General features: G+C 40.8%; 2 protein-coding genes across 2 annotated transcripts in view; one reads left to right on the forward strand and one right to left on the reverse strand.

Annotated features, from left to right (window-relative positions):
• Nucleotides 1–22902, forward strand: part of CRACR2A (calcium release activated channel regulator 2A) — a 190042-nt gene that overhangs the window by 1258 nt on the left and 165882 nt on the right. The gene's annotated exons all lie outside the window — the stretch shown is intronic.
• Nucleotides 5165–5661, reverse strand: LOC104658973 (60S ribosomal protein L26-like). Its single transcript, XM_010359139.2, has one exon. The coding sequence runs from the start codon at nucleotides 5643–5645 to the stop codon at nucleotides 5208–5210; it is 438 nt and encodes a 145-aa protein (XP_010357441.2). The 5' UTR covers nucleotides 5646–5661; the 3' UTR covers nucleotides 5165–5207.

Below are 22902 nucleotides of genomic sequence, written 5' to 3' on the forward strand. Positions count from 1 at the left end.
TAGGATTTCACTCTCATTGGATGCTGTCAGAAAGCAAGGGCAATTCTATGATTTGGCATGTTCATAAATCTTATCTACAGAGAGGGAAGTGTAGCTGAGGATAAGCTGTAATTAGCAAAACAGAAGCAGTGGTTCATCTGGCTGAGAGAAGTGGTGTTTGGTGTCCTGTGGGTGGCACAGTGACCTTATTTTTGTCTGTTATTAGACACAATTATGAAATGACCTTGTTTTGTCTCATTTTATTGTAGTCTCAGAATAACCTTGTCAGAGGTTGGTTTTCTGTGAGATAGTTTAGGTTCATCAGAATAACATGCCTTAGCTGTGAGTACCAGGCCAGTTTCTAAATGTCAGAGGCTGCTCTTTTTGTTCTCAACTTGTCTAACTTCTGTTTGGGCTACTTTTCTTCCTCCTGGGAAATTGTAAGAGAATGTATTTACTCATTCAATAAACCGCCAAGTGAGTACCTGTACTCCATACCAGGCACGATCCTAAACACAGGACACAGTAGTGAAAATGCTGCCTTCAAGGTTCTCAAAGTCTTGGATAAAACTATGTTTCAATGAACTGTTTTGCTAGTTTGAATGCCTTCTTCACCTTTCCCACAAGTATTCCAACTTGTATCTGGATACTTCCAATCATTAGGAAATCCTACGTATTGTAGACAGTTCTGAATGCTAGAAAATTGGTTCTTATGTTGATCTATAATTTCTTTTTTCTTTTTTTGAAACAGAGTCTCGCTCTGTCGCCCAGGCTGGAGTGCAGTGGCGCGATCTTGGCTCACTGCAAGCTCCGCCTCCCAGGTTCACACCATTCTCCTGCCTCAGCCTCCTGAGTAGCTGGGACTACAGGCGCCTGCCACCATGACCAGCTAATTTTTTTGTATTTTTAGTAGAGACGGGGTTTCACCATGTTAGCCAGGATGGTCTTGATCTTCTGACCTCATGATTCGCCTGCCTCAGTCTCCCAGAGTGCTGGGATTACAGGCGTGAGCCACCGGGCCTGGCCTTGAGCTACAATTTCTTTGCTTGTATATTCCACTGCTTGGGTCTATGTCTGTACATTAAAGACACTGAGAACGAGTTCCCTGCATATTCTCTAGCTGTTTACGTAGTCGACCCATGGGTGATGTAGTTCGTGAACTCTGGATTTTCATGATTCAGTGCTATGCTGACTGCTCTTACATTCTTCTCAAAAGAATATTTTAATTCAAGAAACAATTTGTTAAACATTGATTCCATTTTCCACATGGCCTTAGCATTTAGGCCTATTTTGTCTGACTGAAGGACAGACTACTTTATCAGGGCTTTTCTAATCAAAATGTTATGTAGGCAGTTAGGTGCTACTGCGCGTGAGAACAGCAGACGCTAGGTGGCAGCATCTTGCCTCGGAACTGGCACAGCAAACTGGGCGCTGAGTTCATAGCTACGTTTGAGAGAGCAGGGTCAAAGGACCTTCCAGAAGTTATCTAGTCCCTGCCACCAGGTGGGACAACCCCTGGTCAAATCCACCGACATAGGTATTTATCCCGTTTATAATAACTGCTAGGAAAAGTGCGCATCTTCCCAATAGGAACCTAGTCTAATATTTTAGAATTTTGCCTGGTGAAAATTCTTCCCAAATAACCATACCACGTACTGTCATCTAATCTGTTTTCCTTCTTTCCTCAGATGAAATCACATTAATTTAAGTTGATTTAGAAAAAGATTGTTGGCCATTTTCTGAGGCCGTACACACAAGTGAGTTCCCTGTCAGCCTTATTTCTTCAGCCCACCCATCCCCACCTTGCCAGAAAGATTCTTCATCCACTAACGTTTTTTTGACTATATTCCCCAGCTTCTTCTTTACCTCTGGCAGTGCCTCCTGGCTGTGTTCTCCATCGTGCTTAAGTTATGGAGCCCCTAAGTTTTGCCTTCCTTCTTGGCACAAATTAAAACTCAGGTTCTTAACATGGTAAAGTTAACACCTCAGAACACGATATGCCCTCTGAGCTATGATATTCTATGGTCTTTTTTAAAAAATGTGTGTCAGAAAAGATGGGCCATAAACTTAGCTTCAAATTGAAACAGAGGACATACCAACTCCAGATGTTTCTGAAATCCGTCTCTCAAAGTCTTAGGAGTTGAACTGGTATACCACAAATATTTTAAAGGTATAATTTTTATACTCTTCCTACAAAATTGAGGTGAGGCCAAATAATTTGTGACTGTGGAAGACAAGAACTGAATGCCTGTGATCATGTTTCCATGTCAGAACCAGGCAGAGACCCCAGGCAGTGTAATTCCCAGTCTAGTGATCTATCTTCCAGTGTAATCGTGTTGGGCTACTGCCATATATGTAAGATCTTAACACGGATATTGTTCGTTTAAAGAATTTTTGTAGCAAGAGAGGAGCATCGTAAAAGGTCTGTGTCAGGATTTTGTGTTTGAAAAGCAATGTGTTCTAATAAAAAACAGGTGTTAGAGTCAGGTGATCCTAGCAACAGACCCAGATTTGCTACTTTCTAGCCATGTAGCCTTGGAGAAGTTGACCAGCTTCTCAGAACTGCTGTTTCCTCACATTTTAGTGCTGTTATGAGAATTACCTGAGGCTGTGTGAGTATATGGAGCACTTAGCACAATGTCTGACATATGCCAGTTGCTTAAGACTTAGATACAATAATCAGTGCTGGCTGTCCTGTTCCAGGAGAAGGGCTTCTGTGGGGCCGTTCCTAATACCGTGTGACAGAAGTGAAAAAGGACAAACCCCTGATAGTCTGGGAGAAGTCATACTGCAGTGGCGTGCTGTCAGATCTCACCCTATTCTTTGCTTCTCAAGAAATGTAAGTAAGGAACTTGGCATACAGAGGAGAAAAAACAAGCCACAGAAAGGCCAGGCAACATAAATGAGAACAGGTCTGTGATTGTGAGTTCTTAATGTCCATTTCCTTTGGCTTCCAGGCATATCTGTTTCTCATCCCTTCCAGAAAACCGTTAGTGGGCCAAGGGGGTGGACAGGGTTATGGATAAGGATAGTATGATTTTGTATGTCTCTTATATTTTCATTGCCAGTTTCAACAGAAGCAGCAATAGTCACCTGATCCTTTTATAATATCTAGTTTATCATAGATTTAGTGTATACTTTCAAACCCAAGGAAAATAAAATATATCTCCATTTTGGACTAATGACAGGGAAAATGGTTCAGAAGTTGATGACAGTACTGATGGTGGGTGCTGCAATAGAATTGGATAAATTTGAAGTATTGTGGATGGAAATAATGAAAACAAAGGAAACATTCATTATCCATTAATTCACCCTCATTTCTGGAAGGAAGGAAGAAAGCGAGGAAGAAAGCCTTAGTTTTGTTATTATGTGGTTGCAGGTATTAAAGCTACCAAATGAATCTTAAAATTAGAAGTTTTTAATTGTTGCTTTAGTCATTAAATATTTATTTACTATCCACTATGTGCCAGCAGTTATATGTCAGGCCCTGTGCTGGGTTAACATCAAAGCTGAACAAGGTGTAGTCCTTACCTTCCAGAAGCTCTCGGCCTACTGAGGAGACAGTTATGTAATCAAATGGATAATTCCATGTGCTAAGTGTGGTCAGAGACATGAATTCCCTATCATGGGAAATGCAAAAAGCCAAGGGATCAGATATTCCTGGAGAGTAGGGTAGGTGTAACCTAACGGTAATAAGGCAACATTTTACCTGAATCTTGCAGGAAAATACCATGTGACAGAAGTGTAAAAGGACAATCCAATCCCAACAAATCACGGACCAATGTGTAGAGCTAGGAAAGGGCCCTGTGTGTCTGAGTAGTGTGTGCAGCAGCAACACGTGGTCATGTGGGGAAAGCAGGGAGTGGGAATGGAACAGAATAATTTGGGGAGACAAAAAAAAATGTTGAGCCTGGTTGGAAAGGGATTTGTATTTTAAGTTAAGGAGTTTGGGTTTTGTTTGAGGAACTGACCAAAGCTTTTAAGAAGTTGGGGCACAGTTTGTAAGACTGGGTACGCAGAGATGTCATCAGTGGAGATGAACAATGTGGAAGGCAGAACATGGTTGGAGAGTGTGGTGGGCACTGCTCCTTTTTCCTGGAATAGTGGTAACCTGTTCTTCTCCCCTGCTTTAACTTGTGTATGTGAACCTAAGAAGAGCTGCTTTCCACCCCTGCCCCTGCTCCCACCTTTTAGGATACAGAATGCTATCTCCTTACCTATAGTGATTGTTCTAGGGGTGCATACCAGATGCAAGCTGGTTCAGTCATAGTGTCTTGCAGTCTACCCTGGTCCACAGTGTTTGGCCTAAGTATGGATGTGTGACCCAGTCTGACCCCTTCCCTGGTATTTTTGAATTTTGAATAGTCACTAAGGGAAATCTGATGATGGATCTGGGAAGTTGCAACCCTAAAGATGCTAGTGGTTTTGTCTTTTATATGTGTAAGAAGCTGGTATTCAGTAGGGAAAACTGAAACTAGCAGAAAGAAGCAAATATGAGAGATAGAAGGAGAATTCTGGTGGCCTTTTGGTTTCTGATTTCAAGCTTCCTGAAGCTGGCTTAATTCCTGCCGTGGTTTGGTTAACATAAGCCAATAAATTACTCTTTTTGCCTTTGCTGGCTAGTGTTTCAGACACACAGATTAGTCCTGACTAATGACAACAGGAAGATAATTAACTCGGATTTTGATATATTACGTTTATAAAGACTTCTCTAGATGGTAAGGAGCTCAAGAGAAAAGTCAGGGCTAGAAATACAGATGTAAAAGCCACCTGGAGATCAGTGGTTGTTAAAGCTGTAGAAGTGGCTGAGTTGACCCAGGTAAGTGTGGAAAGTGTTCAGAGGCCAAGGATGGAACCTTGAAGAATGCTAACATCCAAGAATACGCAGAGGAGGAGGAACCAGCTGTTTCTAACTCATACCATTTCTGATTTAGCCAGCCCTTCCAATCTTACAGTCCTCAGTGGGAAGAAGGTAGTCTATTAAAATTCATTATGGTGTCTTTATTAAAATTCATTATGGCTTTTGGACTTTTTTTTTTTTCTAACTGCTCTAGGCCACATCTGAAATCTGCCTCATATAGCTCTCAGTCATTGGAGTAAATATAATTTTCTCCAACATATTCCTTCCTGTATTTGAAATCTAAGATCTTATAACATAATGTCTTCTCTTCTTTTTTTTTTTTTCTCTTTGTTTCAAGTTTTAATCAAAGCTTTTATATAAGATTACTTTATTCCTGCATCTTCTCAATAGTTTCTTCCTTGTATTTGCCCTTTTCCTTTCCTACTTGGCGAGACTTGGCTTTCCGTTCAAGGATCTTTTTGCGGTCTTTGTCCACTTTTAGCCTAGTGATAACTACCTTGCTGGGGTGAATGCCTACATGGACAGTTGTGCCATTAGCCTTTTCCCGCTGCACCCGTTCAATGTAGATAACATATTTCTTCCTGTAAACCTGGACTACTTTGCCAATTTGCTGACCTTTATAGTGTCCTCGTACAACCTGAACTTCATCATCCTTTCGGATGGGCATAGATCGCACGTTGTACTTCTGTCTCAGCTCTTTGGAAAGAGGGGAAGACATAATCTTCCTGCGAATGTGGGAAGGTGCATTGAAATGCCTTTTGCGATTCTTGCTTCGGTCGGAAGTCACAAAGGGATTAAATTTCATTTTGGCCGCTCCCGCAAAAGTGATGGCCGCAAAAGGCAATGTCTTCTCTTCTTCAGTATTAAATCCCTTCCTTCTTTCAGCCATCCCTCGTCTGACAAATTGTCAGATTGTATTGATGTCTTTTAAAAGTCTGTCCATGTTGCTTATGAAGGGTGACATCTGGAACACATACTGTATTTGAGCTGTAATGTGACTGTCACAGAGTACAGTGGAACTAATGTGTCTTCCTGATACTAACCTCATACTGGTTGCGCTATTGAGGAATAGTGCACTTGTCACTAACAAAAAAATCACAAATTTTTTTTTCTAAAAATTTCTAGAAGCCCAGAAAAACAATCTATAATTACATGATTGGGGTTTTGAACTTAAAGGCCTTTACACTTGTCCCTGTTCAATTATTTCTTATACAAAAGGGTAATTGCTGTAGCCTAATATATGTGTAAATAATTAGAAGCAACATATCTGGCCAAAAATAGGGTAATGTTAAATATAAACACAAGATGGAATATCATGTGTCTGTGAAAATGATCTTTCTGAAGAATATTTAATGACATGAGAAAGTGCTTAGTGTATAATGTTAAGGAAGATGCAGGGTTTAAACCATATGTAATAAATTGTAAAAGTCCCTTCACCGGGAAAGGGACTGTGACTCAGAGGTAAGAGAAGCAACATCCCTGTTAAATTTTATCTTATTGGTATTAACCCATTATTCCAGCTTCAAAAAAGCTTTTTTTGTCTTAATTCTGTTACCCAACTATTAGTCATCCCTCTCTCCTTTGTCCAAAGCTATCCAAAAATTGGTCTATCAAATAGGACATAAAAGTGTTTATACTATTGGGCAAGTATAGAGGTCTGCAGTAAATATCCATGGATGCACTTGAGTTTTGGGTTATAGTAACCATACCTGAATATATTATTTAATCACTAGATTAGTCTTTAACAGGATATTATTAGAAAATACATTCAGACTGAAAGGCATCTTAAAAGATCATTTCCTCCCATCTCTACACCTCTATTCAGATTTGGTATTATACTTTTTTAGGAAGAACATTGTCCTAGTTTGGGCTACTACAGCAGAATACCACAGACTGGGCAGCTTAAACAGAAACATTTCTCACAGACCTGGAGGCTGGGAAGTCCAAGATCAAGGTGCCTGCAGATGTGATTGCCTCCCAAAAGTTTCACCTCCAAATACTGTCACATGGGGGGATAAGATTTCAACATAGGAATTTGAGGGCATTTAGTCTGTAGCAAATGTTATTGCCCAAGATTCCCATCAGTTGCCAAAAGTCAAAAGTCCTGAATTCATTGTGTACCTTGGTATATGATTTTGACCAAGACACTTAGTCAACACTCTTGCTTTCCCTGTCAGCAAAATGGGATTTGCTGTACGTGAAGGTACCCATGTCAATCTGGTCTGAGGAGACAAGCTACAATACAAACAAAAATGGGATTTGCTGTATGTGAAGGTAGATTAGAACAAAGGTCTTTTTATCTTAATGGTTAAGTGCATGGAAAGAACCTCTGATGGAAATCGAGGAGTACTGATAGCACGATGTGAAAAATAAGAGAGAAAAGCAAAAAAGGAAGGTGGAAATTCTGACAAGGAAATTAAGATGCATGTCCGTGGATGTGTTTTGTTTTGATGATAGCAAAAGGATATATTTACATCCTATGTAAATATTGTTTGTACTTGACAAAAATCTAGTTTCCTTTCGTAGAGTTCTTAAAGGACAGAAAAATCTATCTGTCTGAACACCATTTAGACAGGTAAATGATGAATGAGTTACCTCTGAATACCTCTTGAAAGCTGGTGTCTGTCAAATGTTGAACTTCTGGGAGAGAAGTATAACAAAATACAAGGAAGCTTAATGGTCAATATTTGCAAATAACAAAGTACTCCTTAGATTGGAAGTTACTACCTCAGCAATGGGCAATATTACCCCAAAAATAGTAAGAACTTTGTGGTTTAATATTACTACAATTTGAGGCATATTATCTAAATGATTTAAGATGTGATAAATTGTTTCCAGATTTTTACTCAGTGCTATGGTTTGAATGTTTCTGTCCCCTCCAAAAGTCACATCTTGGAAACTTTATCATTAGCACAACCGTTGGGAGGTAGGACCTTTTGGAAGGTGTTTAGGATTTACACTGCTATAAAAAACACTCTAGGTAGTAGTGGGTTTGCTCTCTCTTGTTCTACCTTCTATGTGAGGACACAGCAAGAAGGCCCTTACCAGATGCTGGCACCTTGATCTTAGAGTTTCTGGCTTCTAGAACTGTGAGAGAACTGTCAGGTTTTGGGGTTTTTTTTGTTTTTCTTTTTTTCTTTTTTTTAAATAGCAGCACAAAACAGGCTAAGAAACTCAGGATTTGTTTTAATCCGGTACTTTAAGATGAAAGACACAGAGTTGGAAAGAAGTTTTCTTTCTTATACTTAAGAGAAAGGTCCACGCCATGCCATGCAGGGCCACATGGGGGAAGTTTCAGGGTCAGTCAGGAGGCAGAAGGAGGAGAGAGGGGAAAGCATGGCCCAGAGCATGTATTGTGGTTTTCCAGGGAAGTCATGGATAAGACAAGGAGGGCAAATATGAGCAAGTTTGGGGGTTGGGTAGTAGTTTTGGTAATTTCAGCAGCCCTGGGTTATAAAGGTGGTCTCTGGTTGTTGGACACCTGGTCCTGTGGTGATTTAGGGCAGGGGAAATACTGACTTGCTGTGTGAGAGTTAGATAAAGTTGTGGTTGGAGATAGGGCCTTTGGATTGGTTGGTGTGCATGTGAAAGACACCCTTAGCAGAGTCCTTTGCTATCCAGGACTTAGCCAGCCCTGGGAGGGCCAGTCTGTCCTTGGCCAACAGGGCACTATAAAATATAGAAAATAAAAAGTATGATTAATATACATACATAAGTGTAGCTCTTTAAATAACTGACAAAATTTTGAGATCAAATTAGTTAGGACTGAAGTAAAATACAGTCTTTATTTCTCTCTTTACTCCTCATTTTGCTGCCTGATTCTCCCGAAGAAGATGACCGTCCGGATAGGGCACAAATTTCCCTTGTTCTCTACAACTGAGGTTTTGGGATGAACTTCTGTGGGTGGATGAACACTTTAGTGATGAAGTGTTCCCCAGGATGCATCATAGTCTGTTTACTGTCCTTGGGAGAAAATCACTGACCGCCTTGCAGCTGCCTACCCCAGCATCTTGTTCATGGCCAAAGGCAACTTACACGGTCCTCTGTGTCACCACATTCCCACAGGAACCCATTTGCCAGGAAAATGAAATACAGTGTCTGCATCTTTTGTTTTTTCAGTCAGCCCACAATGGATAATGAATACAGACCTCAAGGGCAATGTAATGACAGTGTCCAACCCCTGAGAGGGTGATTATGCAGAAGGTGGGGGCCAGCTGCTCTCCATTTTCTTTGAGAACAGACAAGAGGAATTGGATTTAAACCATGACACAAGATGTATCAGTTAGATATTGGAAAGAATTGCCTGTCACAGTTCGAGGCATGGAATTGGTGACCAGGGACAGCTATGAAACTGCTTTCCTTGGGGACCTTTTATGAAGGAAAGACTGGTAGATGGACGGGGCCACCTGCCTGGGTAGGTGTGACACAGAAACTACCTTTGTGATCTCCCTCCAGGAGTGCATGTGCTTGTCCTGAGAACCACTCTCTTATAAGTCTTGGCACAAAATGCGTTTGTACCTTATCTGCCCTGCTAGACTGTAGCAGTCTTTAGGCAATGACTAGCATGGTGCCTTGCACATAGTTGACGTTCAAGAAAGTTTTTTGTGTGTGTGAGAATGAATTAAGATGATACTTGTCTTTGAAATACCTCAATTCCTCAACCTCCTCTTTTCCACCCTCTTTTTTTTATTCAGCACCCTTTCTATCCCAGGTGATCTCCAAAGTCTCTTCCAACTCAGAAATTTTAGTAGTCTGGGTTTACTTATGTTGTTAGTATACCATTTTTACCTTTCTTTAGAAACATAGGTCTTATGAATCACATATGAATGTGAATTTCTTAATAACAGAATAATGATTTCTAATTATATACATTATTTCAATTAACACAATTCAGTGGACTGGGCATCATCAACTCAAGTTTGCTTTAAATAAGCAGTCTAAAGCTAAGATTGTGACCTATCCAAGCTTAAATAGCTAAGAAGGATGTAAACTCACATCTGTCTGACCCCAAAGCCCGGCACCTAAACACAGTGGGTTTTCTCACTCAGGAAAATACAAAATTTAAAAAAGATTCTAAGGAGAGCCCAAAAACAATAGTATCCAAAAAGAGAATAGCAAGCCCTGTTACTGGAATGAGTGAGACAAAAATTGGACTCTGAGGACCTGAAAACCTCAGCTACATGTAAGATCAGCCCTGGCATCCTAGCTGCTTAGTCCTACCTACCTCTAGCCCAACTACTGCTTAGTGCCTACACAAAGCAGACAGTTCCCCCGGTTGTCTGTTAGAGTGAGGAGGTTGTCAGGTGCCAGAATCTATAGAGGCACTTAGGGCCCGGATATCTGAACTTATGTTACTGCTTTGCAACCTGGGGAGTCTAGCATTTTATCCATCTGCAGAGTTAATTTTCATCCCTCCCTTTCTGGCCTCTGAACCACTGGAAATAGGATCTCTCTGTCAACAGTGCCTTCGACTGTTTATTTTCCACTTCTCCAGTTGCATTTTATTCTCAGCTTGGATCATTAACCCACTGTGTGGAAATTTTGATCAGACTTGGATCCTAGAGGACCAGCGCTGTGGTGTATTTAGCTGCTGTTTCAGTAATAGCAAATACTTAAACCTGTAATGCACATTGCCCATGGGCTGTCTGCATTGAGTTGTTTTTCTACCAAATGTGTTCATCTGCCCAGACTCCTTTTAAAGAAAGTAATAAATTCCCTCCCTGCAATTATAGTGTAATTCACTGGGAAAGTGTGGTTTAATTTGTGCATCATTTTCTTGGATCAAATAAATCACCCTAAAGCAACCTTCAGTTGAAGTTTTCTTATTACAAAGCCCAAGAAGATCGTCCAATTATCATTTAGAGTGGTTATCAGCCTGTTCTACAGTGGGCAGCTGAAAAGGAAATACAGGTTTATTTTCAGTGGCCCTTATCTTGGTGTCCAGCCACTGCCATCCTCCATGCTTAAAGAGGGCAGGAGGAGCTGGAACTGGGAACTCGCATGTTGAAAGGATGACAGACTCTAGGGCTACACCCACTAGACTTTTAAATTCTTTGAGGATGAGACCTATGCTTGACATTTGTATTCAAGGTAGCATGGCGTAATGATTAGCAATATAGACTCTGAAGCCAGACAGCCTGGGTTTCAATCCTGGCTGTGTGGCACTAGCTGGCTGTGTGACCTCTCTGCACTTCAGTTTCCTCATCAGTAAAAGTACCTATCTCTCAGAGCTGTTGTGATGATGAAGTGAGTGAACATATGTAGAGGGCACAGGATGCACCCTGGGCTATAATAAGTACTGTATATCTAACTGTATAGTCTGGCACTGAGTAGGCTTAATAAATGTCTGTGAATGAATAGCAGCATTCCATCATTCACCTGTAATGATCTCTTCCTGGTGTCATTACTACTAGATCCAAAAGGTAGGGATACATTTCTGGAGGAAGAAAATGTTGTAGATAGTTGGAATGATTGACCAAGGAGGGAGTGAAATATTTTGGGGGAGGTTCTCATGACCACATTGACTCTCCTCAGTCAGGGATTCTCGTGTATAGTCCTGCATATTAACAAGGAGTTGGAGGCCTCTAGAGAGGAAATGTCACTGCAAATTCTTCCAACAAGAGAAAACAGTTTTCCTCTGCTCACGTAGATCATAGATCCCAGCACATAGATTTGCAGTGTGCTACTCTATCTTGTAAATATGCCACTGAGTTCCACTAGGGGCACAGCTAAGTTTCTGCTGATTTTTTTAGCACTGAGATTGACATATCTGAGCTAATGAATATGCAAAACCTTTCCGGTACATTTGCTAGCTTCATCCACTTCTAGGCAGTCTTCTAGCTGAGTCCCCCAACTATGATTCTTGGCCTGTATTGCGTTTTTACCTCCTGGTGCCTGCTGCTTACACCATCAACGCCGCCTCTCCCCATCCTCCTTTGTCCTCTTCTATGTGACCCCCAAGCCTTTGGCTAAGAATAATTCCACCATTCCCAATACTTAAAAATCATAGAAAACATGAGTGTGGTCTGGCAGAGGAGCGTTGTCTGGTTGTCTTGTAAATGTTACAGATGTGGCAGATCCATTTGGCTTTACTGTGTCTTTAATGTATATGTTTGTGTGCATGTATACATGTACACATACACATGTACATCCAATTACACATCCGTGCATTTTTAAAAATATGGTGTTTGTACTCACATGGCCCTAAGCTGTAAAATATCTTGCTTTTCCTACTACTCAAGGCTTTTTGCTTCCTGTGTTCCTTCTACTTTTCCATAATTGTAATCTCAGAACATTCACATGACTCCAAATGTTAGGTGTAGTTCAATGCCTAGAAGTCAGGGCAAGAAAAGGAGAGATTTGCCCCCATTTCATAGTTTCCTAGCATGAGAACATTTATATTGTCCCTTATACACAAGTATACGCAAGACTTCCTTGCATTCCCCACTGTCTAGACTCCAAGGTCTTCGGAGAGGGGTGCTGCTTCTCAACTCTGTATCCCCACCTTCTCTAATAGTGCGCAGCACACAGTTTGTTAGATGAAGTAGGAATGCTTATTTACTCAATTGTGTGTGTGTGTGTGTATATGTGTTTGTTTGCAAAGAGCAGAAAAAGGAGTTTATTGTAGGACTACATTAGAACTGAAGCCGGAAAAAAATATCAGGATTTCAGCAGTTTTTAAGATGCCTGCTCTCTTTCTCTCCCTTTGGAACTATCTAACATGACAAATTTTCTCATCTCTGCACATCTGCCCTTCTTTTCTTTGGTACTCACTGATCCATTCCCTCTGTATTCCCCAACCTAAATTCAGACTGCTTAGTGTAGAATCCTACTGCATTTATTGGACAACATCCTTCTTGTTGGGCTGCCTCATGGGCTGAAGCCCAGTCTATGATTGAGCTGCCTTGGGTCAGATGCATATTCCAGTCTAATCAATAACCACTGCTGCCCGAAAAGACTGCCTGGCCTTGCTATTTTGAAGGATGGGGTTGGCGGGGAGCTGTGGGAAGTGCAGTTAGAGGGATCAATAGATGATGCAGGAACATTATAATTCATGGCAGAGTGTCCCTGAAAAAAACGGTGCTAGTACACTGTAGCAAAGAATCAAAGGGACTACTAACTACTGGGGGATTGTTACCAAGCCCTTCACGTATATTAACTAATTTAACCTTTTTTTTTTTTTTTTGGTCGGGGTCGTGGGCAGGTGTGTGGAGTCTCGCTCTGTCTCCCAGGCTGGAGTGCAATGGCGCGATCTCAGCTCACTGCAGCCTCCACCTCCTGGGTTCGCGTGATTCTGTCTCAGCCTTCTGAGTAGCTGGGATTACAGGCACTTGCCATCACACCCAGCTAATTTTTTGTATTTTTAGTGCAGACAGGGTTTCACCATGTGGACCAGGCTGGTCTTGAACTCTTGACCTCAGGTGATCCACCCACCTCAGCCTCCCGAAGTGCTGGGATGACAGGTGTGAGCCACTGCGCCTGGCCTTAATTTAACCTTTTATGATGTAATACTAGTCTTGTCAGATATAGCAAATAATACAGGAAGGATACCCGTACAATATTTAGGATATACTTAAGAAATTATTTGTGATTTATCTGAAATTCAAATTTAACTGGGTATATTCTAGCCACTCTATCTCCATTTTACAGATGAGGACACTGAGGCAACTCACCTCACCCCAGGGCACATAGCTAGGAATTGGCAAAGCCAATTTGGCTTTAGTACCCTGTACTATCCACTGTGCTATTCTGCTGCTTTTAAATCTATGTTAATGGCAAGCATGCGCGTGCACACACACACACACACACACAATTCTTTATTCTTTATTCTTGTCACCATCTTTCAAAAATAAGAATCAAAAGACCAAAGTGTCCTTAGATGTTGTGTCAGAGTTCAAGCAAGGGACAGAAATCACAGCAGAAATTTGGACAGGGAAAATTTAATATAAAGAATTTTTTTTTTTTTTTTGAGACGGAGTCTTGCTCTGTCGCCCAGGCTGGAGTGCAGTGGCGCGATCTGGGCTCACTGCAAGCTCCGCCTCCCGGGTTCACGCCATTCTCGTGCCTCGGCCTCCGGAGGAGCTGGGACTACAGGCGCCCGTCACCTCGCCTGGCTAGTTTTTTGTATTTTTAGTAGAGACGGAGTTTCACCGTGTTAGCCAGGATGGTCTCAATCTCCTGACCTCGTGATCCTCCCGTCTCGGCCTCCCAAAGTGCTGGGATTACAGGCTTGAGCCACCGCGCCTGGCCAAGAATTGTTGACTACATAAAGTTCTGTTAACTACTAAAAGGGGAAAAGGAGCTCTAAGGAGCAGCGAGGCAGTTAGCTGCAGAAAGTGGCTACTACATCGAAGACTAAGGGACAAATGAACAAGGAAGGAACTTACAAACTAATAGAAAAGGTCCCTGCAAGGCTGGATTCAGACCTCTGAGGAGAGTTCCTGGTCGTTACAGGAACTTGTTGCCTGTAGTCCTGGTGCCAAGGACACTTGCTGAAAGGCACCCGCTGTTAAACTGCATAGGGCAGCCTGCCACTGCTGTAAATCCTGACCGGGATAGTCGCATGCCGATCTGCCCGCCACTGCATGGAAAACAGAAAACTAGATGAAAAAGAAAAAGGTCTCCGTCTTCCAGCCGTGCATTATTCCTTCCACACTCCTTATTGTCAAAGCCTAACATGGAGCCAGCTGGCAAAGGAAAAGTATGGCCTGTAGAGTTCAGCCCCACTATTACAAAGCAGGATGAAGAAACTGGGCTTGGAGCTGAAATACAATAAATTACTAACTGGTACAGATGGAAAGTACATTTTTCAGCCCAAGTATAGAAGCCCCAAACATCATCACACAAAAGGAAGACAGATTGGCTAAGAGAAGCATTTAAATTAAAAACAAAAAACAAAAAAAAAAGAAAACTCTGGGTGCGGTGGTTCACACGTGTAATCCCAGCACTTTGGGAGACCGAGGCGGGCGGATCACGAGGTCAGGAGATGGAGACCATCCTGACTAACATGGGGAAACCCCGTCTCTACTGAAAATACAAAAAACTAGCCGGGCGAGGTGACGGGCGCCTGCAGTCCCAGCTGCTCGGGAGGCTGAGGCAGGAGAATGGCGTGAACCCGGGAGGCGGAGCTTGCAGTGAGCCGAGATCCTGCCACTGCACTCCAGCCTGGGCGACAGAGCCAGACTCCGTCTCAAACCAAACCAAAACAAAACTAAACTAAAGTAAACTGAAGGTTTACAGGGACACATCTCTTGGAGTAGAGCAGTCTGCGTCCAAGGTATTGGATAAGCAAGACAAGGTGTTATAAAGCCTATTGTGTGAATATATACAGAAGACTGAGAGGTTTTCAACCGAATAAATAAATGCCCGGTACAGCGTTAATGTAGCTGAGAAATTCATCCTGTAAGAAGTTGAGTCAAAAAAAAAAAAGACAACAACCAGCCGGGAAGGGATAAGTCACCCTTTAGGGAGCATCCTTAGTTATTACTTTCAAAAGGATAGTGATAAACATTTACAATGTAAAATAGCATTTACTCCCTGAACTCTTGACATTTCTGGAGCATCTAAGACTGATGTTTTTGAGGCAAGTGCAGAGATTCAATGAACTGGGAAGACCCCATTCACTGCCAGAGGGAATAATTCTAAGAGGACGATTAATAGGGACAGTTTTTCCAATGTGAAGAATAAGTCAGACATCAGGTCTGTTACTTTTCGTTGTGAGACAGTAGCCATTCTATACAGTCAGCAGTTACTTATTTTTCTATAGAACCCTGACTTTCCTGCCTTCATAGCAGCTTCTCTAATTGCAAAGTATCCTCTCTGATTTACTCTCTAGACAATCAGGTCTGTCCTGCAAACTGCTGACTCTCAGCCTTGCTGGGCAAATTGAACACATCACTCTTTGGAATACTGATGTTGTCAAGGTTAGTTCAAGGGACACTCTTCTTTTTATTGGAAGCATGTTTCACCCTCCTGCCTCCCCTATCAATGATGTCTCTTAGTATTTATGGAACACCTGCCCCCCACCCTGCACCTGTTCTGCATCGATTGCGTGAAAGCCCAGACCATTCTGTAGGCATGAAAATAACTCCTGTCTACAGCCCAGAGCTTTGCATTCATCCTCTTATTTACATTTGAGATCAGGGCTACATCTTACTCCTAAATATCTTAAGTATCTTAGTATCTTTAGAGATTTTTAAATATCTTTGTATGCTTTAGAGATTTTTATATTTCTAATACTTCCTTGAGAGTCCATACAGTCGAGTGATTAAAACCATGGGCCAGACTTCCTGCATTCAGATCACCAGGTGATATGGTTTGGATATTTGTCCCCTCCAAATCGCATGTTGAAATGTGATCCCCAGTGTTGGAGGTGGGGCCTGGTGGGAGGTGTTTGGGTCAGGGGAGTGGATTCCTCAAGAATGGCTTGGTGCCCACCCCGTGGTAATGAGTGAGTTTTCACTCTATCAGTTCATGTGAGAGCTAGTTGTTTAAAGGAGCCTGGCATCTCTCTTGCTTCCTCTCTTGCTCTGTGACATACTGGCTCCCGTTTGCCTTCTGCCGTGACTGTAAGCTTCCATTTTGATGGGTTATAATGAGAATTAGTGTGCACGTAAGAGACCTAGAATAGGATCAACTGCTTTGGCAGTTGCCCTCCTGTATCACAGAATTAGAAGACATCGGACAACAGGCAGTATAGGACCTCGATCCCTTGAAAGATGAGAAACAAACGAGGTGAGCCCTATGATTTTCTCAGCTTACTGACTGGAGGCAGTTTATAGACTGCAGTGCAGGGCAAGGGAATCCAAAGGGAACCAAGAGACATTTGCAGGCTGGGATTTAGAAAGAGCTAGGAGGGAATTATCTCTCAACAGTGGCCCTTTTAGGGACCCAACAAAACCTACAAATATCCAGTACTGAAAGCTGACAGCAAGATTTTTGCCAGGGCTCTTGATGATGGATGGTTTTATTTCAAAGAAAGGAAGATGTTAACACAAAGAGAAGTTTGCAGACAGGCATTTAGAAGGAGCTAGGAATGGAATTCTGTCACACCAGTGAGTCGTTTAGAGACCCATCAAAACCAACAAATACCTGGCCTGAAAGCTGACAATAAGCTTTGTGCCAGAATTCTACACACATGCGCACACACGTGCGCACACACATACTGTTAGAACCAATAAATTTAATAAAGTTGCAGGATACAAAATCAGCAAACAAAAAGTTGCACATTAGAAAAATGAGCTTTTCTAAAATGAAGCTAAGAAAACAACTCATTTATAAAAACATCAAAAAGAATAAAATACTTAGGAAAAAACTAAGGAAGTGAAATCATTATACACTGAAAACTGTAAACCACTGATGAAAGGAATTAAAGGAGATTACAAATAAATGGAAAGACATCATGTGTTCATGGATCAGACTACTTAATATTGTTAAAATGTCCACAGTACCCAAAGCAATGTACAGATTAAATACAATGCTTATCAAAATGCCAGTGTTTTTTTTTCTTTTTTTTTACAAAAATATAAAAAACAACCCCCAAGTTCACTTGGAGTTACAAAGTACCCTGAATAGCTAAAACAATCTTGAGAAAGAGACAAAGTGGGAGGACATCATACTTTCTGGTTTCAAAATATATCACAAAGCTACATTAATTAGTATCACAAAGCTACATTAATTAGAACAGTATGCTATTGGCATAAAGATAGACATGTACACTAATGGAACAGAACAGAGAGGCCAGCATAAACCCAAGCATATACAGTCAACTAATCTTTGACAAGGGTGCCAAGAATATACAATGGGGAGAGGATAGTCACTTCAACAAATGGCGTTGGGAAAACTGAATATCCACATGCAAGAAAACAAATTGGGTTGCTACCTTACACCACACAAGAAAATCAACTCAAAAAGGGATTAAAAACTTAAACATAAGACCTGAAACTTTATAGAAGAAAACACAGGGTGAAAGTTTTATGACATTCATCTTGGCATTGATTCTTTTATTTATATATATGTGTGTGTGTGTATGTGTATATATATATATGTACACTTTAAGTTCTGGGGTAAATGTACAGAATGTGCAGGTTTGTTACATAGGCATACACATGGTGGTTTTATGACCCATCAACCATCATCTACATTAGGTATTTCTCGTAATGCTATCTCTCCCCTAGTCCCCCACCCCCCGACAAGCCCCAGTGTATGATGTTCCCCTCCCTGTGTACCCACAGCCAATATTATACTGAATGGGCAAAAACTGGAAGCATTTCCTTTGAAACCAGCAGAAGGCAAGGATGCCCTCTCTCACCATTCCTATTCAACATAGTACTGGAAGTTCTGGCCAGGGCAATCAGTCAAGAGAAAAAAATAAAGGGTATTCTATTAGGAAAAGAGGAAGTCAAATTGTCCCTTTTTGCAGATGACATGATTGTGTTTTAGAAAACCCCATCATCTTAGACCAAAATCTCCTTAAGCTGGTAAGCAACTTCAGCAGTCTCAGGATACAAAATCAATGTGCAAAAATCACAAGCATTCCTATACACCAGTAACAGACAAACAGAGAGCCAAACCATGAGTGAACTGCCATTCACAATTGCTACTAAGAGAATAAAATATCTAGGAATTCAATTACAAGGGATGTGAAGGACCTCTTCAAGGAGACCTACAACCACTGCTCAAGGAAATAAGAGAGGACACAAACAGATGGAAAAACATTCCATGCTCATGGATTGGAAGAATCAAGATCATCAAAACGGCCATACTGCCCAAAGTAATTTATAGATTCAATGCTGTCCCCATCAAGCTACCATTGACTTTCTTCACAGAATTGGAAAAAACTACTTTAAATTTCATATAGAACCAAAAAGCCCACATAGCCAAGACAATCCTAAGCAAAAAGAACAAAACTGGAGGCGTCACGCTACCTCACTTCAAACTATACTACAAGGCTGCAGTAACCAAAACAGCATGGTACTGGTACCAGAACAGAGATATTGACCAGCGGAACAGAACAGAGGCCTCAGAAATAACGCCACACATCTACCACCTGATCTTTGATGAACCTGACATAAATAAGCAATGGGGAAATGATTCCCTATTTGATAAGTGGTGTTGGGAAAACTGACTAGCCACATGCGGAAAGCTGCAACTGGATCCCTTCCTTACAGGAAAGCTGCAACTGGATCCCTTCCTTACACCTTATACAAAAATTAACTCAAGATCGAGACCATCCTGGCTAACACGGTGAAACCCCGTCTCTACTAAAAATACAAAAAACTAGCCGGGCGAGGTGGCGGGCACCTGTAGTCCCAGCTACTCGGGAGGCTGAGGCAGGAGAATGGCGTGAACCCGGGAGGCGGAGCTTGCAGTGAGCTGAGATCCAGCCACTGCACTCCAGCCTGGGCGACAGAGCGAGACTCCGTCTCAAAAAAAAAAAAAAAAAAAAAAAAAAAAAATTAACTCAAGATGGATTAAAGACTTAAATGTAAGACCTAAAACTATAAAAACCCTAGAAGAAAACCTAGGCAATACCATTCAGGACATAGACATGGGCAAAGACTTCATGACTAAAACACCAAAAGCAATGGCAACAAAAGCCAAAATAGATCAATCGGATCTGACTAAACTAAAGAACTGCTGCACAGCAAAAGAAACTGTTATCAGAGTGAACAGGCAGCCTACAGAATGGGAGGAAATTTTTGCAGTCTATCCATCTGACAATGATTTCTTGAATATAGCATCAAAAGCACAGGCAACAAAAGCAAAAACAGGCAAGTTGGGCTACATCAAACTAAAAAGCCTCTGTACAGCAAGGAAACAAAATGAAAAGGCAGCCTATGGCATGGGAGAACATATTTGCAAATAACGTATGTGATAAGTGGTTAATATCCAAAAATATAAGGAACTCCTTTAATTCAAGAACAAAACAAGTAACAAAAAGTAGGCAAAGGAATTGAATAGAAATTTCTCCAAAAAGACATACAAATGACCAACAAGTATATGAAAAGATGTTTAACAGCACTAATCATCAGGGAAATGCAAATCAAAATCACAATGAGATATTACTATACACTTGTTAGGATGACTATTATCAAAAACAAAAAGATAAGTGTTGGTGAAGATGTGGAGATGCTGGGACCCTTGTACACTATTGTTGGGAATGTAGAATAGTGCAGCCACTATGAAAACAGTATAGAGGTTTCTCAAAAAAATAAATCTATACATTACATATGATCCAGCATTCCCACTTCTGGGTATTTACCTAAAGAATTGAAATCTGGGTCTCAGATATATTAACACTCTCATGTTCAATAGCTAAAGTGTGGAAACAACCTAAATGTGCATTGACCGATGAGTGAACAAAAAGATAAGTGTTGCTGAAGATGTGGAGATGCTGGGACCCTTGTACACTATTGTTGGGAATGTAGAATAGTGCAGCCACTATGAAAACAGTATAGAGGTTTCTCAAAAAAATAAATCTATACATTACATATGATCCAGCATTCCCACTTCTGGGTATTTACCTAAAGAATTGAAATCTGGGTCTCAGATATATTAACACTCTCATGTTCAATAGCTAGAGGGTGGAAACAACCTGAATGTGCATTGACCGATGAGTGGATAAATGTGCTATATTCATACAATGGAATATTATTCAGCCATAAAAAAGAAGAACATCCTACCATCTGTGACTGTGTTAATGGACCTTGACGAAATTATGTTAAGTGAAATGAAGCATAGCCACAGGAAGACAACTACTATATGATAATTCATATATAAGGTGTATAAAATAAACACATGGAAGCGGAGAGTAGAATAGTGGTTGCCAAGGGCTGGGGGAGGGGAAAATGGAGAGTTGCGATTCAGTGAGCATAAAGTTTCAGTTATGCAAGTTGGTTAAGTTTGAAAGATCTTCACAACATTGCAGCTATAGTTAACAATACTGTATCATGCATTTAAAATCGGTTAAGAGGGTAGATCTTATGTTAAGTGTTCTTACCTAAAAAAAGTCTTCTTCAGATGATTAAAAATCGAAAAGAACCCATTGCCAGTACACCTGGACTAAAATAAATCTTCATTTAAATTCCTCAGGCAAAAGGAAAGTGAGGAAAGGGATAGGAAATGGAAATCTGGATCTATAAAAAGAAGTGAAGAATGCCGAAGATGGAAATCATGGGGACTAAAAAAGATATCTTTTCTCGGCTGGGCACGGTGGCTCACGCCTGTAATCCCAGCACTTTGGGAGGACGAGGTGGGCGGATCACGAGGTCAGAAGATCAAGACCATCCTGGCTAACACGGTGAAACCCCGTCTTTACTAAAAATACAAAAAAAATAGCCAGGCATGGTGGTGGGCACCTGTACTCCCAGCTGCTGGGGAGGCTGAGGCAGGAGAATAGCGTGAACCCGGGAGGCGGAGCTTGCAGTGAGCTGAGATCCGGCCACCGCACTCCAGCCCGGGCAACAGAGCGAGACTCCATCTCAAAAAAAAAAAAAAAAAAAGTTACTATTAAAGACTACTGACTGTTTAAAGCAAAAATAAAAACAATGTACCATGAAGTTTATAAAATATGTAGCAGTAAAATATATGACAACAATAACACAGAGGACAGAAGGCATGGATGTAAGTATAGTGTTGTATGTTTCTTGTGTTACAGAGGAAGAGGAATGATACTATGGGAAGGTAGACTGTGAAAAACTAAAGATAGATACTGTAAATCCTAGAGCAACTCCTTAAAAGAAAGATAAATAATAATCGAATGATGGAAATAAAATGGAATTATAAAAAATATTCAATTAACTCAAAGGCTAGAAAAGAACAAAAAGGGAGCAAAGAATAGATGGGACAAAGAGAAACTGGAAGTAAGATGGCAAATTTAAACTAAGGAACCCAATTAAAAGCCAGAAATTGTAAGATTGGATTAAAAAAAGCAAGCCTCAACTATATGCTATATTCAAGAAACTCTACATATACACATATATATGAAACCATATATATATACATATATATGTATATATGATTTATTGAATGATACCGATAGGTTAAAAATGGTGGAAAAAGAAATACCACACAAACACTTATTAAAAGAAAGCTAAAATGGCTATATTCATAATAGACAATGTAGATTAAAAACCAGGACTATTAGCAGAGATAAAGAGGGACATTTTATAGTGATAAAGGGGTGAATTCATCAAGAAGACAAAAGAATGCAATACATGAAGCAATATTTGATAGAACTGAAGGGAGAAATAGGCACATACACAATTAGAGTTGGAAACCTCATTATTCTCCCCAACAACTGATGAATCAAATAGAAAACCACCATAGTGCAATAGAAGACTCAAAGAACTCGATCAACCAGCATAACCTCATTGATATTTGTAGAACATTCCATACAGCAAGAGCATAATACACATTTGATTCATGTCTTCATAGAACATGCACCAAGACAGACCATATACCAGGCCGTAAAATGAGTTGCAATACATTTAAAATATTGAAATCATACAGAATATGTTATTTGTCTACAACAGAAATAATAACATAAATATATCCAGAAAATCCCCAAATAGTTGGAAATTATCACATTGCTAAGTAACTCATGGTCAATAAGAAAATGTAAAAATTCTTTGAATGGAATTAAAATGAAAATGCACATGTTAAAATCTGTGAGATGCAAGCCGGGCATGGTGAAGGGTGTCTATAGTCCTAGCTACTCAGGAGACTGAGGCAGGAAGATCACCTGTGCCCAGGAGTTTGAGTTCAGTCTGGGCAACATAGTGAGAACCTGTGCCCCCCGCAAAAAGAAAAAAAAACTCATTTTAAGATGCAGCTAAAACACTGCTTAGAGAAAAATTTGTTGCCTTGAATGATCATAATAGAAAATAAAAAATATTTTGGCCAGGTGTGGTTGCTCACGCCTGTAATCCCAGCACTTTGGGAGACTGAGGCAGCTGGATCACCTGAGGCCAGGAGTTCAAGACCAGCCTGGCCAACGTCGTTAAACCCTGTCTGTACTAAAAACACAAAAAAATTAGCTGGGCATAGTGGCGCACACGCCT

The sequence above is a fragment of the Rhinopithecus roxellana genome, chromosome 10 (genome assembly GCF_007565055.1).
Source record: "Rhinopithecus roxellana isolate Shanxi Qingling chromosome 10, ASM756505v1, whole genome shotgun sequence".
Lineage (NCBI taxonomy): Eukaryota > Metazoa > Chordata > Mammalia > Primates > Cercopithecidae > Rhinopithecus > Rhinopithecus roxellana.